General features: G+C 42.8%; 1 protein-coding gene across 2 annotated transcripts in view; it reads left to right on the forward strand.

The window, feature by feature from the left end:
• LOC136639408 (PH and SEC7 domain-containing protein 3-like) overlaps window positions 1-16,434 on the forward strand; it is a 163,893-nt gene that overhangs the window by 126,077 nt on the left and 21,382 nt on the right. For both annotated transcript variants that reach the window (XM_066613572.1, XM_066613573.1), the window contains 3 exons: window positions 3,378-3,421; window positions 11,056-11,249; window positions 12,606-12,676. In XM_066613572.1, the coding sequence (XP_066469669.1) occupies window positions 3,378-3,421; window positions 11,056-11,249; window positions 12,606-12,676 (309 nt within the window). The remainder of the gene's footprint in view (window positions 1-3,377; window positions 3,422-11,055; window positions 11,250-12,605; window positions 12,677-16,434) is intronic.

Raw genomic sequence — 16,434 nt, forward strand, 5'->3', positions numbered from 1 at the left:
GGGAAAGCAGTGGGTGAACGTTCTCCTTGACTTGGGGATCATCCACCTGGGGGGGGGGGGAGGCACACAGAACGAAGTGACAAAAAGGCTGAATTATAAGACCTTTCCATATTCATAGCTGCAAGATGTCATGATGGCTACTGATCTAGATGGTTTGAAAAGGGGATTAGAAATTCAATGGTTACCATAGTTACTAGTTGTCATGATGGTTACGGGCCACTTCCAAGGTCAAAGTTGTCATTGTCATCATCATCCAATATTTATATACCGCCTTTCTCATTAACTGTCACAATGAGTGAAAGTCTTACAGAGTGAAGGTAGTTTACATAGGCAGGCGGTCCCCACACCCAGCATGCATCTGAATGCCAGCTGCTGGGCAACAACAGCTGGATATAGTCTAGAGGTCCTGCTTTTGGGCTCTCTGAAGCCACTGTGCAAAGCAGGATACTAGACTTAGGTGGGCCTTTTGCCTGCTCCAGAAGGACTCTTCAAAGGATAGTTTTGTTAAAGACAACCTTATGTGTAGTATTTGTACTTTTATGCTTTATATGGGGTAATTATAAATGTTGAAGTCGATGTTTCAAAAGGTCTGCATTTTAATGGGTGGAAATGTCATGGCTATCTCAAAACCGTTTTTGATTTTCTGTGAACAAGGCCTGGACAGTTGAAGAGCCCCAAAGCAAACTCAGCCCATAGCTAGATACAGTGACCTGCCAGGTCCTCCCTGTTTTTTATGTCCCAGGCAGACAGAAAAATCAAGAGGCTAACCATGTCCCTTAGTGAGACCCTTAGTGTGCAGTTTGTTGAGAAACAAGTTGTGTAGTCAAAATAATTATTTATTTAATAGATTTGTTTTTAACCTTGCCTTTTCCCAGTAAGGCACGAGGCAACTTACAATCATTTTAAAATGATAAGGTAGTAAAACAGTAAAAAGACCCCAGCGGATCAGCACCAGTTAAGCAGTTAAAACCAATCAGATCCTGTCCAAGAGTTGGCACGTGTTGAATAGTCTGATTTATTCTCATTTGTGCGTAGTCTGTGACATGCCCATGGGATAGGAGCTTAAGAAAGTCAGGCACACTTAATACCTTTAAGTATTAATAGTATGCCTAAGCAACTTTAATTTTATGTGATTAAATCTGACTTCCCTCTTCACTCTGAAGTACACAAGGTGGGAAGACAGAGACATTGTGTGTTTTCATGGCAGCTGTAGTCTTAGCTTGTTATTTCCTTGCACTCTAGCAAGCTTCTAGGGCTCTCCCAAAATCAAAGCTACCAAGGATGTAATCAGTTGCTCTTCCCAGCACAGATTCTGAGACCAGGTCAACAATCTGTTGTTGGACTGGATGAATAAAACAGGAGTGGACTGTATTGAAATTATATTTGGCAGTGAAAAATAATGAAGGGAGGGGAGAACAAAGAAAAGTAGCACCTTGGGAATGGCAAAGCTATGAAGCTGCTTTTGCTAAAATCGAACATGACGGGGTGATTCTACAGCATTAGCTCATTGAATTACTCCAGGGTTGGGAGCACAGCTATCCAAAAACCAAAGTGCTTGGAGGAGGAGTAGAATAGTCTAGTCTAGAATAGTCTAGTCACGTTTTGGTTTCTGTCAAAATGGTTTCATTTCACTTCCCCTTATCTCATATGTTAATTTCAATAAAGCCTTCAATTTATTCTGACAGTATTTTGGTTTTGAAATGTTGTGTGTTTTCAAGAGGTGAAGCACTCAGCTGCACTTTGGAATGTTCCACTCTACAGAGGCAGCATTCCTATTTATTTTTCACAATTTATATACTGCTGTTCCTCCAAGGAGCTCGGGGTAGTGCGCATACCTCCTCCCTTTCATCTTTTAGCCTCCCAACAACCTTGTCAGGTAGGTTAGGCTGAGAGTGTGATCACTCATTAAGCTTTGTGGTCAAGGGAGATTTTGAACCCAGGCCTTCCTGGTCCATGTCCAGCACTCTGGTCATAACACCACATTGCCCTCTTTTCTGAGTAGAATCCTATTTTGATTCTTCTCATAGGACTTTGGGTTTGGGGTAAGCAACTGCTTTTCTTTTTCTAAACAGGCCAGTCTGGAAGAGTGTTAGAATTGCTAACCAGTGCAATGGAGCACCTGGGTCCAGAGAGGGTCAGACACCACAGGGTGGCAAGTGGAATCTCACTTGTGCTGATTTGGGGTAGTGGTAACATTCATCTGGACTCACAATACCAAATGGTTATGTGCCAAAACGGTCAGAGAGTAATTGGGGGGGGGGAACATATTTGTTTATCAGAGAGGTTTTATATACAGTCTGTTACTGGCACTTTAATGGCACATCCAAGACTTTCAGGAACCGAATTAAGGATCTCTCTAATTGGAGCGGCGATTTGATAATAGTGGTATCATATTTTTTGTTGTTGTTGTTTTCAAGTATACCTGTCCAGTATGCCAAGTGGGATTTAGTCCTAACTTCTGGCTTGGCTATATGAGATGGACTTACAGACCAGTGGCAGTATAGGATGCTTCTTACGAAATGAGCAATCAAGACATAGCTGAAATGTATCAATTGAACAACTTCCATTGTAGATGTAATATATGATTTTCTGTACTGTTTACATCTGTCTGTGACTAGGAGAAGTTCAGACTATGCTATGAAGCTGACTAGATTGGCATGTGCTGTCAAGTCGCTTTGGTGATGGGACGCCATACGTTAAATACTCTGTACCTGTGTGGGCAAGACATAGATATGAGGCTCTTTAATGTCATGCCTCAGTGTGAACCGTAGCAGAGGCTTTCATTGAGCATCTCCCCTTACGGCTTTTAGTTGATCTTTCCTACTAAGCTCAGGGGTCTAAATAAGAAGTGTGGGTCTGATCTCTAGCATATCAGTTGCCTATCCTGTTATCACCTGTCTGTGATAGCGTTTACCTTAAGTCTTGGTCTGGAACTTCAACATTCAAGAAATTACATTTTCGCCTGCTAACTCCAGCCTTTGGCTAGAATTCCAGATTCTGCATGCCTAGGCACACACAGATCTCTCTCTCTCTTCCCACCTTTTGAAAAATTAAATGTCTTGTCACTTTTTCAGCCCCTCCAAGTTCAGTGCAAGGTCAAAAAAGAGCCTCTACCTTCTCCAGACTCGGGAGAAAGTCAGGGACTCATGTGAGGGGGGAAAAATGTACTTGCCAATGGCAAGTTACTACATTTGTTTGTGAATTCCTGTTCCTGAATTAATTTTAATTATTGCTTGATTCTTAGTGTCATTATGTATTGGTGCCTTTAAGATCAAAGGCAACTTGCTTGTGACATTTTGATTTGTTTTTTTAAATTGACAATCTCCTGTGTGTGGTCAAGACAAAACCAGTAATTTCTTCTTGCTTTCCTTTTGCAGGCTCTCTACAATTCAATCAAAAATGAGAAGCTTGAGTGGGCAGTGTAAGTATATTGTGTGGAATTAATGAGTTTTTGAAATGATGCTGTTTATGGCATTTCACTTGATATGCAGGCAGCATACAGAGCAGGTTCCATCATTTGCTGAAATCCACTCCAGCAATCCAGGGTTGCAGTCTACCATAGACCAGAATTTCTCAACCGGTGGTACTTATACCAGTGGTGATGCTTGAGGTGGTGTCCGGTGGTGCATGTGGGACCCCAGGCAATGAGACCAGCAATGCAACAAGCAACAATAGGAGGCTCAGCTCAGCGGGCAGAGCTCCAGTGTGTGCTTTTCATGTGCTTGAAAAAGCTCTCCTGTCTGTCCTGAGCCTCTTACCTGTATTTGTCATGTTGCGTCTGGCCTCCCAATTCAGAAGTAACTGGCAATGACATCATTGCCATTTATGTCCAGTAGTACTTCCAATCTGTGGACCATGCAAAGTGGTATGGCAGGGGACAAGAGTTGAGAAACACTGCCGTAGACTGATTGGGCAATCTGAATGCATTTATTCATTGGACAGTCTTCATTCATGATGGCTAGTATAGTATGGTAGTCAGGGCTGCAATCCTATACATGCTTACCTGGGAATAAGTCCCACTGACTTCTGAGTAGGTATGCTTAGAATTAATCTGTAAGAGGCTGAGGTATGAACTAGGAAGCCACTGGCTCAAATCCGACTTCAGCCAAGAACTTATTAGTTGATCTTTGGCAAGCTGCTATCTCTTGGTCTCAGCCACCCCTTCAATTTGCAATACAAGAATAATAACGCTGACATGCATTACAGGATTGTTGTAACATTTACTGAAATTGTGTGAGACATGATTCAGAAGAAAACAGTGTTTCTTAGATTTTTGATACTGGGGCCAGAATTGTTTTCTCATTTTAAGTGGGAGGCACACGATGCTCTTACACTAAAATATACACACAGTTTTCTTGATCATCTCTCGCAACAGCAGACTGGTCTCTTCCTTGCAACTACAAGATATCAATTATTTCTTCTATTTGAAAAAAATTTAGATCTTGCCTTTCAGGATCTGAGTCCTTGCAAAGTGGCAAAAAACATTAAGCAAAACCAGAAAATATGGAAAAGCAGACAGGAGCCAAATAAAACCTTCATCTTAAGAACAGAGAGCAAAAAATCTTGTAAAACAAACTCATTTTCAAGGCCCATTTAAAAACAATGAGGAGGTGACCAGACAACCTTCCTAGGAAAGGAATTTACAGATGGAGAATGGGATAACCCAATTAATATTAATATCCCTTTTGTCCAGTCACTCAGAGATCAATAATTGTGATGGCTCCAGTAGTATTTTCCCCATGTCTGCCAGCAGTACTGCAGTTGACATCCAAGAATCCCACTACCTCTTTGCTCCTTCCCTTGATATCATGCCCCTGTATTGGCACAGAGCGGGGAGAATAACACTGCATAACCCATGCTCTTTACTCCATTGGGTATAGAAGCATCCTTGCCAAGGCACACACAAGATCTTCTCATGGCATCTACAGGTAATTTGGGAATTGTCTGAAGTACTATGCAAAAGCACTGGCACTTTAATGAAGTTTCTGTGGGAATTTAAACCCCACGTGGTACAGCAGGGGAATTTGGTGGCTTGTGTCTGGCTCATGAAATATTGGATAAACTCTTCTTGGGTTGAAATAGGAGGCCTGTAGGCAAACTCTTATTGTATCTTGAAAACCAGGTGCCTGCTGTTACTCCAGCTTGCAAGATGAGTTGTTAGTGATGAAAGACTGCTTGTAAGAGTGGAAGGCATTTTTATTTGACTCGGAAACTTCATCGTAGAGGAAGAAATTTAATCCTCAGTTAATTTGTGGCAGCATGAATAAAACACATGCTTAGTTTTCTGCCTTTTATCTTTTTGGGACATTGTGTCAGAACTGCTGGGTGGAAACACATCTTGGGTCAAATTTCTTCCTGTTGGCGTGTTGTCTAGCATTTGTCTCTTGATTAACTATGGATAACTTGACAATGAGCGATACTGAAGATAATTAATTGCAAAAGGCTTAACGGTACCCCACTTCGGCTGCATTCAGGAAGCTAACAATTGGAATTCAAAGCCAAACATGAGGAGGCCAGTCTCTGCCAAGGCACTTTAATCATTCCCTCCACTCCCTGTCATCCTACCTTAACTTGATTTTGCTTAGGTTGCTGATGCTTTCTGTAACAATAGAGAAGCGGACCTGTTGTATGGAGGCTCTTGCCTTATTGCAAATATCAGTTGACAAGAAGAGTACCTTTGCTACTGTCAGAGCGTGCAAGCTTTTAATTTGTGCCACCTGAAGTTTCAATGGTATACCTACATGCACTTTTCTATACTAGTAGAAGTTCGCTGAATAGAAGATGCCCTTGTTATCTGTTTTGAGTACTTTGCATTCAGTATCAATATCAAATTACCGCTGATGAGAAAACAATCCGATCACAATGATAAGTTATTTGTACAATGCATGAGGCACTGTACATATACACTATATGTACATAGGCAAAAATTAGACAAAGCCCTGCCACCATGGAGTTTACAATTAGAAAACTGACAGTGAAAAAATGACAGAAGGGAATGAGATGGCAAAGACATAGATGAATGTGGGTAGATGTAAGTTCAGTCTTATTTCAATGCACAGACAGCAGTTATGCTTAAACTGGTATTGGGCAATTTTAAATGTGGGTTTTAATATATTTTAATATTATGTTTTAATATTATAAATATTGCAGGTTGAGTCACATTATTTGCAAGGGTTCTGTTCCAAGAGCTCACGTGGATGGCCAAAAATACACTATAGCAAATCAATTTTAAAAACAAAGTTTATTTGCTCCAGCGATTTAAAAACAGCCTTGCTGACCTTTGTAATGCACATAGAGGCCACCAGTCTCTCTTCAGGAGCTTAGGCTTCACTGGGAGGCAACAAGGAGCCCCAGGGAGGGGGAAAGAATGGAGAAGGTGATAATTGCTGCCATTTAACCTTCCTTCACTCAGGGGGAAGGGAGGAATGAAGCCTGCAGAGAGAAGGATTGATGGATTGTCAGCTGGCTGCCCTCTCTGCCATTATTAAATGACTGTTTTCCTTTAAAGGGCCCTTCTCATCAGCTTTGAGATAGAAAAATCTATATTATTATTATTATTATTATTATTATTATTATTATTATTATTATTATTATTATTATTATTAACTTTATTTCTACCCCGCCCTTTTCCCCAGAGGGACTCAAGGCGGCTTACAACAAGGTTAAAACAAATTAAAAACATGATTTAAAAACAGATAAAAGCATATTAACAATATATCATAAAAACAGTAGTCAGATAAAAGTAATCAGGTAAAAAGAGCATAGAGCAGCAAATCATAAAAGATTCAGGCTTATGGATAGTAGGCTATGCCTGTAATCACTTGTATGACTGTCTGTCTGCAATGGTAAAAAGCAGTTTTTAATGGGTTTAATGGATTTTCAATGGGTGCATTTTTCCCTTCTCCAGGGATCAGCACATTCCTTCTCATTTGCAGGGGCCATTCGTGTTGAGTCAACTCCGTGTATAAAAAATCAGTGTATAATAAGGCTGGACCTGTATATTATTAAATATGCTTTAATATTAAATATGCAAAATATGCATATTTTGTTTTGCTGCTTGAGTCTTTGAGATGGGCTGGGTTAGAAATTTGACACTATGATTGCATGTAAACAAATATCGAAGCAATTGAGACCCAGGGAGTCAGAACTACCCTTCTAGGATACCCAGGTTTCTTCAGGAATTTTCCCCTTACTTGTGGGGAAACCACAGAGCAAGTGCTTTGCATGGAGAAGGAGCATGCCTTTGCATGGTTCTGTTCTCAAAATCTTCAAGTTAAAAAGGATCCTAGCAGGGCTGGCAAAGACCTCTGCCTTTTTTACATTAGAAAAAAGAAGATAATTACATAGCTATAAATCAAACGACTTTGCATCTCAATCACTCAATTCATTTTTGTAATCACCATTTCAAATCCATGCTTCTAGGCATGTAATTTTAAAACATACATAAGCAACCACCAAAGCCAGTCATCCATATGTCTGAAGCAATGGGGCGGTAGAGTCCAGCTAGACAGTCCTGTGATTCATGGACCAGAGATCAACTTAGTATAAGATCTGTTCATACTTTCATATATCTCTAACTGTTTAGCAGCAGTTCTGTTCTGTTTGAACTCCTGGCAGGATGCAAATTCTCCATTTAAATAGGAAAACTTAGGTCTGTTCAGAGTAATTTATGAACAGGTAAGGTAATTTATGAACCTTAACATTTAGTCGGTAGAGCAACTTTCCTAGAATGAGGGCAAAGGACCTGGGGGAAAAAGTGTAAGTGGATAGAAGTTGAAATAAGTGACTAGTGTTCTTTTTTGAAAAGTTGGAAAGCCAGGAAGTACTGTGTAAGGTTTATTTACAATTCATCAATCTCAGGCTCCCTGAGTTGACAAAACTGCCACCAGGAAAGCTCTCTCCAGAGGGGGCATTCTGAAAATAGCTCATAGAGCAGTTCCTTTAATTTAGAGCTGGGCTTTGACTGATTTCAACATCAAGTGAAGGAGAGGGCACATCTGCTTGTTTTACAAAGAAAGGAGACTACCAACAGCAGCGGTAATGTTTGTATTCTTGGCAGCATAGGCCACAAGAATGATTTCTGTAACCCTAAGGTATCGCTCATGTGAAAGATCACAAGTTCAGTCTCAGCAGAGTTGGCACAGATTGCTGTCTGAGATTTTGGTGAGCTACTGCCAGATGAGGAGCCTGTACGGCACTAGCTTGTCTTTGTATAATGCAACTTCATACATTCATCTGTGGCCTTGGACCATAAGCACTATGGGAAAGATGATGCTCCACTACTATGGGAGTTAACAGATGACTCTTACTTCCAGATCAAAGAATGGCCCTTTGCCCCCATTTGCTGATGCATCTCCAGCAATATTGGAATGGATGGCAGTGCTGCATTGCCAGTGCAACAGGGATGAAAAGAACTTGCTGGCTATCAGTCTGACCAAAGATTCTCCATCTAACTTGCTTTGTTTCGGAATTCTAAACAAGAATATCAGAATTGTCTCCTAGAGCAATCATTATTTACAGGATTAAAAACAGTCTCTAGTAATTGATCAGTTATGCATATGTGGAGAGCTGTTGCATGTGATCCTTCAGTGCTCAAGATTAGCTTTTAAACCTCTGGAAGGCTGCAGTTCACACATACAGCAGATAAGATGATAAACTGGTTTCTAGGCCGAAACACTTAATGAGAGGTGAAGGCTTGTGTAGTTGAACACTTTAGTATAAACAAAATCCCTGCACATGGAAAATTAGCATACCAGGGAGAAGGGTCGACTCTTCTCACTGGTGAGCTAGTTTTGTATGAGAAGGGACTATTTGCAGAGAGGAGTGCTCAGTATTTTGATCTGAAGTGTTACTGTCAAGAAACATTTTCATTGTTTCCATTTCTCTTTGGGTGAACTAGATTTTAATCTCCCCATCTTTGGTGAAGTTTTATAGTGTATTATGAAGACTGGTTTTAAGCACTGACTTTGGCATTTGGTTCCTTGTTTACCATGCCCATTACCTTCAAGGTGTACTAAGACCACAATCCCAGTACTGGTTGGGTACCCTGTACACAATCAGTGCAAATCTGAATGAACCAACGTAATTGGGGCAAATGGCACCATAACATGACTGGCTGCCCCAATCAAAACTACTACTTAGTAGTACAGGTGGAGCCTATTTATCTGCGTTAGTTCCATTCCGTGACTCAGCGCGATTAACAAAAAGCGCTTTGTGCTAAATTCCATAGAGTTACGCAAATACACTGCAGCCTGACACTTCCGGATGGAAGGAAACTAAGGCAGCTGTTATCAATCCCCTCCCCTTCACTTCGTACTCAGCCCTCCCCATTGCCAGCTGCGCAGCTTCTTCCACAGTTGGGATGCTGATCTTTTAAGAGTCCAGCCCAATGCGTTTCTACTCAGAAGTAAGCCCCATTGTAGTCAATGGGGCTTTTTGTAGTCAAAAAGCCATTTGTAGTCATTGGGGCTTTTGTAGTCAATGTAGTCAACCATTGTAGTCAACCAATATAGTCAATGTAGTCAACCATTTGTAGTCAGTGCGGCTTACTCCCAGGAAAGTGTGGAGAGGATTGTAGGCTAAATCTCTTGCTTTGCTTGGTGGGAAGGCTTGCTTGTGTCCGTGATAGCCTGCACCATGGGGGGAGGGGTTGCTTGTGTCAGTGATTGCCTACACCATCTCAATGGGGGGGGGGAATTCAGCAAACACTCCCTGGGTTTTTTAAAGCAATCCCCTCTGTTGCTATCACACCTGCCCCTCTGTGTGTGTGTGTGTGTGTGTGTGTGTGTGTGAGAGAGAGAGAGAGAGAGAGAGAGCACACTCCACCTTGCTGCACGTTCTCGGCTACAGAGATTTTTGCCCCCCCCCCTCTTCAGCCTCTTTGCTGGCTCAGGGGCTTCAGGAGTGTTACTGTTCCTTTGCAAGGGGAACCTCTTCCAGGGCTATTTCCCTGCCTGGGTGAGGCAGAGCCTTTTTGCAGTGTTTTGGGCTGCCTGGAAATGGAGCGAGACGCCAGCGCAGGGCAAAGGAGGCAAAGGTGTTTGTGACTTTTGGTTCCCCCACCCCATTGGCATTGAGACAAATCCACTGATAAAAAAATCCGTAGATAAATAGGCTGCACCTGTACTTAGAACTTTTTATTCCATGCTATGCTTATGCACTGGACAAAGTTCATGGAAATGGGAATAGAGGAACTGACAGGGAAAGAAGTGTGCCTTTACTTTTCCAGGTTGTGTTTTCTTTTCAAATATTTTAAGGATAGTACATGAAAAAAGTGAAAGGCTTTTAAGACAAGACCAGTTCTCACTACTTGCTGCTGGGTACGAGGGAGAGTGTATGATAGAGGCAGGGCATTGGTGCACAACAATGGCATTGAGACAGAAATCTGGACACACTGGTGGACAATGTCTGGGAGCTGTGCTGCTCCAGCCCTTGGCTACTGGATGCTCTGCCCAACCCTCATGGGTTTTTGAACCCTCACTAAATCTGCCCCAAAGTGCAATTTCATGTCTTTGGGATACTGAATTATCTTTGTTATCTTTAACTTTTTTTCTGGAAGGTAACATTCTTCATATGCCATGCTATGTTCCTGATATTGGGTTCCACTTTTGTGCACATCCTGGAAGGGCAAAATACACAGAGCTGTGATTTCAAGTTTCTAACTACATGTTTAAAAACTACATTGTTCTCTTGGGCTGTAACATTGCCACTGATGTCAACAGGTGCAAAATTTTATTCCCAGGAGAATGGCATCAAGTTTTCAGTCTTGATTCATATTCCTAAATATAAGGAGGAGCTTTCTCACTGAAATAAACGAGAATTTTTTTTTGCAGGTTTAAAATTAGGTGTGTGTGTGTGTGCTGAAACACCATCATTCATTTTGTACTTTAATGTAAAAATAACAGAAACCTGTAAGTGTCTTTCCACTTACTTAGTAGGTGGAGGTGATGATAAAAATGTGTTCCTCTCATAAACCTGCTTATTCCTTAGTAAGATAAAATCTGTACAAGGTTGTTCAGGTGAACTTTGACTTGTTGGTTTTCTAATTTGCTGTAGAGACGATGAAGAAAAGAAAAAGTCCCCCTCAGATGGCACCGACGAGAAGGATAATGGAACCCAGTCAAAGGCAGTCAATCGCATTGGCAATTCCAATAATCCTTTCCTGGACATTCCTCACGACCCCAATGCTGCTGTGTACAAAACTGGATTTCTGGCACGTAAAATCCATGCAGATATGGATGGAAAGAAGAGTGAGTGTACTTCAGTACAAGAATTGACTTCTGTCAAAGTTTACATATGTTTCAGTGGGAGTGTGGCATGCGAAGGGAAGCAATAGAAGACCCCCACACCATGCTGCAGCATGAGCCAGCTAGCATGCAAGCATTACAGCAGTCCTGTAGGGATGTGTGTCATTGTAAGTTTCTGAGGTGACAGAGCAAAGAGTCTATGGAAGAACTGAGGACTCAATGTTTCCAGACTTATTTGTTTATTTTTATACCATCCTTCCTCTAAAGAGCTCAGGGCGGTACATGGTTCCTTCCCTATGTTTGTCCTCACAACCCTATGAGGAAAGTGAGACTGAGAGGTGGTAATTGGCCCAAGGTCACCCAGGAAGCTTCATGGCTGAGCGGGAATTTGAACCTGGATCTTCCAGGTCCAGGTCCAACTTCAGAACCACTACACCATCCTGGCTCTCTTAAATGAGGCACCTTACACAAGAGTTGCCAAAGAGGAACCCCAAAGGGCTCAGACCAGCCTATCCGAGCAACCCTACAGGATAGCAATTTTCAATCTTTTTCATCTCATGGCACACTGACAAGCTGCAAAAATGGTCAAGGACCACCATCAATTTTATGACAGTTGATAATGCACACCTCACTGCCGGTGGTGGGGCTCACATCCCCCAATGGCCCTATTAATAAATTAACCTCGCCCAAACTCCTGCAGCACACCTGTGGACCATTTGTGGCACACCAATATGCTGTGGCACAGTGGTTGAAAATCACAAAGATGGGAAGGCCATAGCCCAGCCCACTTCCCATCTGATCTGATGTTTTTGCTCTTCCAGCAGGCCTCCCACCCATCTAGCCTCTTCTCATACATGCTGTAAGGAAGGGGGGGGGGAAAAGCTCCCTTCCATGCTCTAGCTGGAATGTCTGAGGATGGGATGGGTCTAGGGTCTCTGGTTATTCTGATAGCTCTAGGTCTGACTAGGCCTGAGATTTTGCATATCTAGCACACCTCATATTGACCTGCCTACCCTATTCATGGGCAGGCTGGATGATTTTTCTTGCACTCATTTTCATATGTCTCTAACCCAAACGTGTCATCTTAGGCCTTTGCTGGGAGGAGGCAGCTCCAGTGAAAACAATTATGCTAAATTGAGGAGTAGTTATGAAAGGAAAATCACTAGAGATGCTTTATCCAAGACAGACAAAATACATGCTCTCAATGAGGCACATGCTCTGTTGCTTTTATTACTATTTGAAGGACAGAGGAGGTAGAAAGTCTTTCAATCCCAGATGAGCCTAGGCAGAAAAGTCTTAACTTCTATTACCAGCCTTCACTTATATAGCTTTGGCTTTTTCTATGTTTTGCTTCCTTAGCTCCACGAGGGAAAAGAGGATGGAAAACCTTTTATGCTGTTCTGAAGGGCACTGTGCTTTATTTGCAAAAGGTAAGAGCTTTCTTACCAAGTATTCTCTCTTGACCTCTGATCAGATGAAGCAGAAAGCAGAGGTGTGTCAACCTTTGCACATTTGACTAGCCCACCTACTGTGCCTACAGGCTAAGTAAGTGACAATATGTACCAGAGTTTCTTGTGCCAATCTGGATTACCTTCAGTTGCTTTGCCTGTTTCAAAGAAGTTATCTGTGCTTCCTCTCCTTGTCCTTCAGCATCTTATCTGAAGTAGGCTGGGGAGGCAGAGAAGTTCATCTCCCTCCTGAGGAAATGCTTGTTCTGTCCCTGCATTAAGAGAGATTGCATCTTCCCTCCCCCTTCATGTAAGATCCGGAAGCAACAGTATCAGAACAGTCTTCTTGCAGCTGCTTACCTAAGGTTTATCCTCCCACTTTATCCATTTGCTATGGAATAGACTTCCAAAGGCCATTTGCCTTATCATTAAAGAAAAAACACTATTTGCTTGTTGGTCATGACATATTCTGAGGCAAATTGTTCTTTGACCTTACTAAGGAGCATATGACATGCTTGTCATAAAAGTGTCAGGCAAATGCCTTGTAATTTTACAAGGGCATGCCCACACTACCGTCTGGTCTAATAGTCAGTTCCCTTCTCCAGGGAACCCCGGGAATTGTAGTTCTGTGAAAGGAGCTAAGTTTAACTTTAACTGTGATTGCTCAGTACTTCACCAAATGACAACTCCCAAGATGTTTTGAGGAGAGTTATTCCAGTTAAATGTGGATAAAAATGTGTATACAAGTGATTTAGTTTGTGTTGTGTGTGTATATATGTGCTAATTTGCACTACTGTGGTAGCATTTCAAGGCAGTAGTTAAAATTTTATTCTAGGACGTAGTGAAATAGACACTGAGTATTATCAGCGGATGCCAAATGTTTCACTTCTGACAAAAAATTATAGAGAATGATGCAAAGACTGGCAGAAGCAGGAAACATTTTTTTTTCATTGTAGATGATAATCCCAGCCTTGCTTGCAATTTAAAAATGAACAGATGGTCTCCAGGTTTCTTTGTTTCAATTTTTATCCCAATTTTTACAGCAATAACATCTTCTTTTTAAAAGAGAACAAACTAAGCTACTTTGATGCATGTCCTAGCTAATCCCAAATTCAACCATTTAAAAAAGCTGTTTTTCAAATACTGCAGTGAAAAATTGAGGCTTCAGCTAATGGTGGCAATTGGGGGATTAAATTTTAATATAGGTCTTTGAGGATGTGAACAAAAATACATGCCTTGAAGGGCATCCAAAAATCATACATGTCAGATTTTGCCACATTTCTGTCATGGCTGCTCAACCATTTATTCGCCTCCTTGTTTTTCAAAAAGGCAATGTTGGATAGAGAGGGGAATTGCATATATATGAGTTTTTTTTAGGGGTGGATCATCTTCAAGGGATGGTGCTCAGGCTTGAAAAATGAACCAAGAAACAGAGCATTTCCAAGCATTTAGGTTCCTGTGTTCAGACACTATGGAAAAGCCTACTACCATGTAAGTGGGTGATTGGGCTTTCACTAAAGCAGGTTTTCCAGAATAAAAAGAGTAACACTTGGAATGCACGGGGAAGGTGGGTAAAGTTCTCGATTCAAATGTCAGCCTTACCTGAGAATGTATTCTGGTCAGTGGCGGATCCAGTGTTTGTGTTTGGGCAGGGGCCATGAACACTACCAACTCCAGAGCCCAGGTCCACCAGGTGGGTAGACCTGGGCTGTGGGTTGAACTTAATGTCCTCCATGGCTGAGATTCACTGGGTGGGTGGACCTGGGCTCCCGCCTAGACAGAGCCCAGATTTACTGGCTGGGTAGACATGGGCTCCCGGTTGAACTTCTGACCTCTGCGGCTGAGGTTTGCTGGGCAGGTAGACCTGGCTCCCGCCTGGACAGAGCCCAGATCTACTGGTTGGATAGACCTGGGCTTGTGCCTGGACTAGGAGCCCAGGTCTACCTCCTGGGTTCCTGGTTGAACTGGCTTCCATGGGCAGTTTGCTGGGTGGGTAGATCTGGGCTTCTCCCATTCCACTTCTTCCAGGCAGATAGACCTGGGCTCCCAGCTGTACTTGGGCTGTTTCCCGCCCTGGTAGGTACGCTTCCCCTCTGGCGACAGTTTAGGGGGGCCACACACCCATGCACCCCCTGTATCCACCCATGATTCTGGTGTTCCTTAATGTAGTGCTGCAGTTCTCATGGAACTGACCCAAGACAGAAGGTGGCATGTGAAATACTGCCTTCCTTACCCAACGATATGCCAGTCTCTGCCACTCTCCAGTGTTCTAGCTCCGCTCTCTCCTGCCCTCTACACTTCCTCTTCTCTGTCCCCCTCTTCCTTTTCCAATTCAAGGAGTGGGAAGAGGAGGAGGAGCAGTGAAGGCAAGTATGTGGACTGAGATGGGTGCCCCCCAGAGGCATACCTAGGGTGTTCAACACCCAGGGTGGGCCGTTTGAAGCCATGGTTAGGACTGGCCTCTGTCTTGAGATCCATTTGTGGACACTAGTCTACCCTTTGTTCCAAGTGGCTGGTGGATCTGGCCTTCACCAAAATTTCTCAAGAAAGAGGCCAGGTCTACCCAAGACTTCAAGTGGTCACTCAAAGTGAAGGTTTACTGACCACCCAGTGGCACATTTGACACTCCAGTTGTACTTGATACCCAGGGCAAACTGTCCCCATCACATCCTACGTACGTTATTGGTGCCCCCCCCCCGGCAATCTGCTGCCTGAGGCAACCCCCTCAGGTGGCCTGAAGGTTTTCCCTTTCCATCTCCATTCTTGAAAGGAATTCTGTATACTGTTTTTCCTTTTTTCAGACACTGGAGTGACTGGATTACTCCCAGAATTTTTAAAAATAGTATGAGAAACTGCCTAGAGAATAGAAGGTTTTTGTCACTCTTTCTCTTATCTGTTTTGTAAAATACACATACATGTGCTCATACTCGGAACCCAAGACTAAGGGCGCGCTATGCCAGTGGAATGTGTGTTCCAGTGGCATAACATGCTTTCTGGCTGTCACAAATTTGACTTTGCCTGGGGGCGTACCCTGGCCACCACTGAAAGCGGCAAGCAGCCAGATGTGCATGGTGATGGACTGCAGACACCCACCACCTCAGATAAGGCTGCATATGGAGTCAGAGGGAGGCAGGGGTAGAACAAGGCAGGGGGTGAGCAGAACAAGGTAGTGACAGTGGGGAGAAGGGCAGGGAGGGGTCAGGTTCAGTGGCGGTGGTGCCCTATGAATCTTTACTCCCTTCCGGGCCTGATCCGATATCTCTGGCACAAGTCTGAGTTGATCCTCTGGTTCCACAGGGACTTATTCCTGGGCAAGGGAACAAATGTTCCCTTGCCTCTAGGAGTACTCTGGAGGCCAAAACTCCCCCACAGGATTGAATGACACTTTGTTGGTCCCACTGCATTGTCCAGCAGGGAGTTACGGTGGACTGAGCTATCACTTCCTCAAAAAACTTCTACCCTACATTTTTTTTCTAGCAAGCTGATCTAACGCATCTGTTTCCATCACAACAGATCCTGAAAAATGCTTCTCTTGCCACCAGCCTGCTTTATGATCTTGACTCAAATCAGTTCATCTCTGCTTTCTCTCCAAAATGTTTTTAAATTGAACAAATCCTATGTGCTTCTGCATCTCTAGAGTTCAAGATCTCATTAATTTTACTGTTCTTAAGCACATAAGAACATAAGAACAGCCCCACTGGATCAGGCTCTAGGCCCATTTAGTCCAGCTTCCTGTATCT

Source organism: Tiliqua scincoides, chromosome 2 (assembly GCF_035046505.1).
Source record: "Tiliqua scincoides isolate rTilSci1 chromosome 2, rTilSci1.hap2, whole genome shotgun sequence".
NCBI lineage: Eukaryota > Metazoa > Chordata > Lepidosauria > Squamata > Scincidae > Tiliqua > Tiliqua scincoides.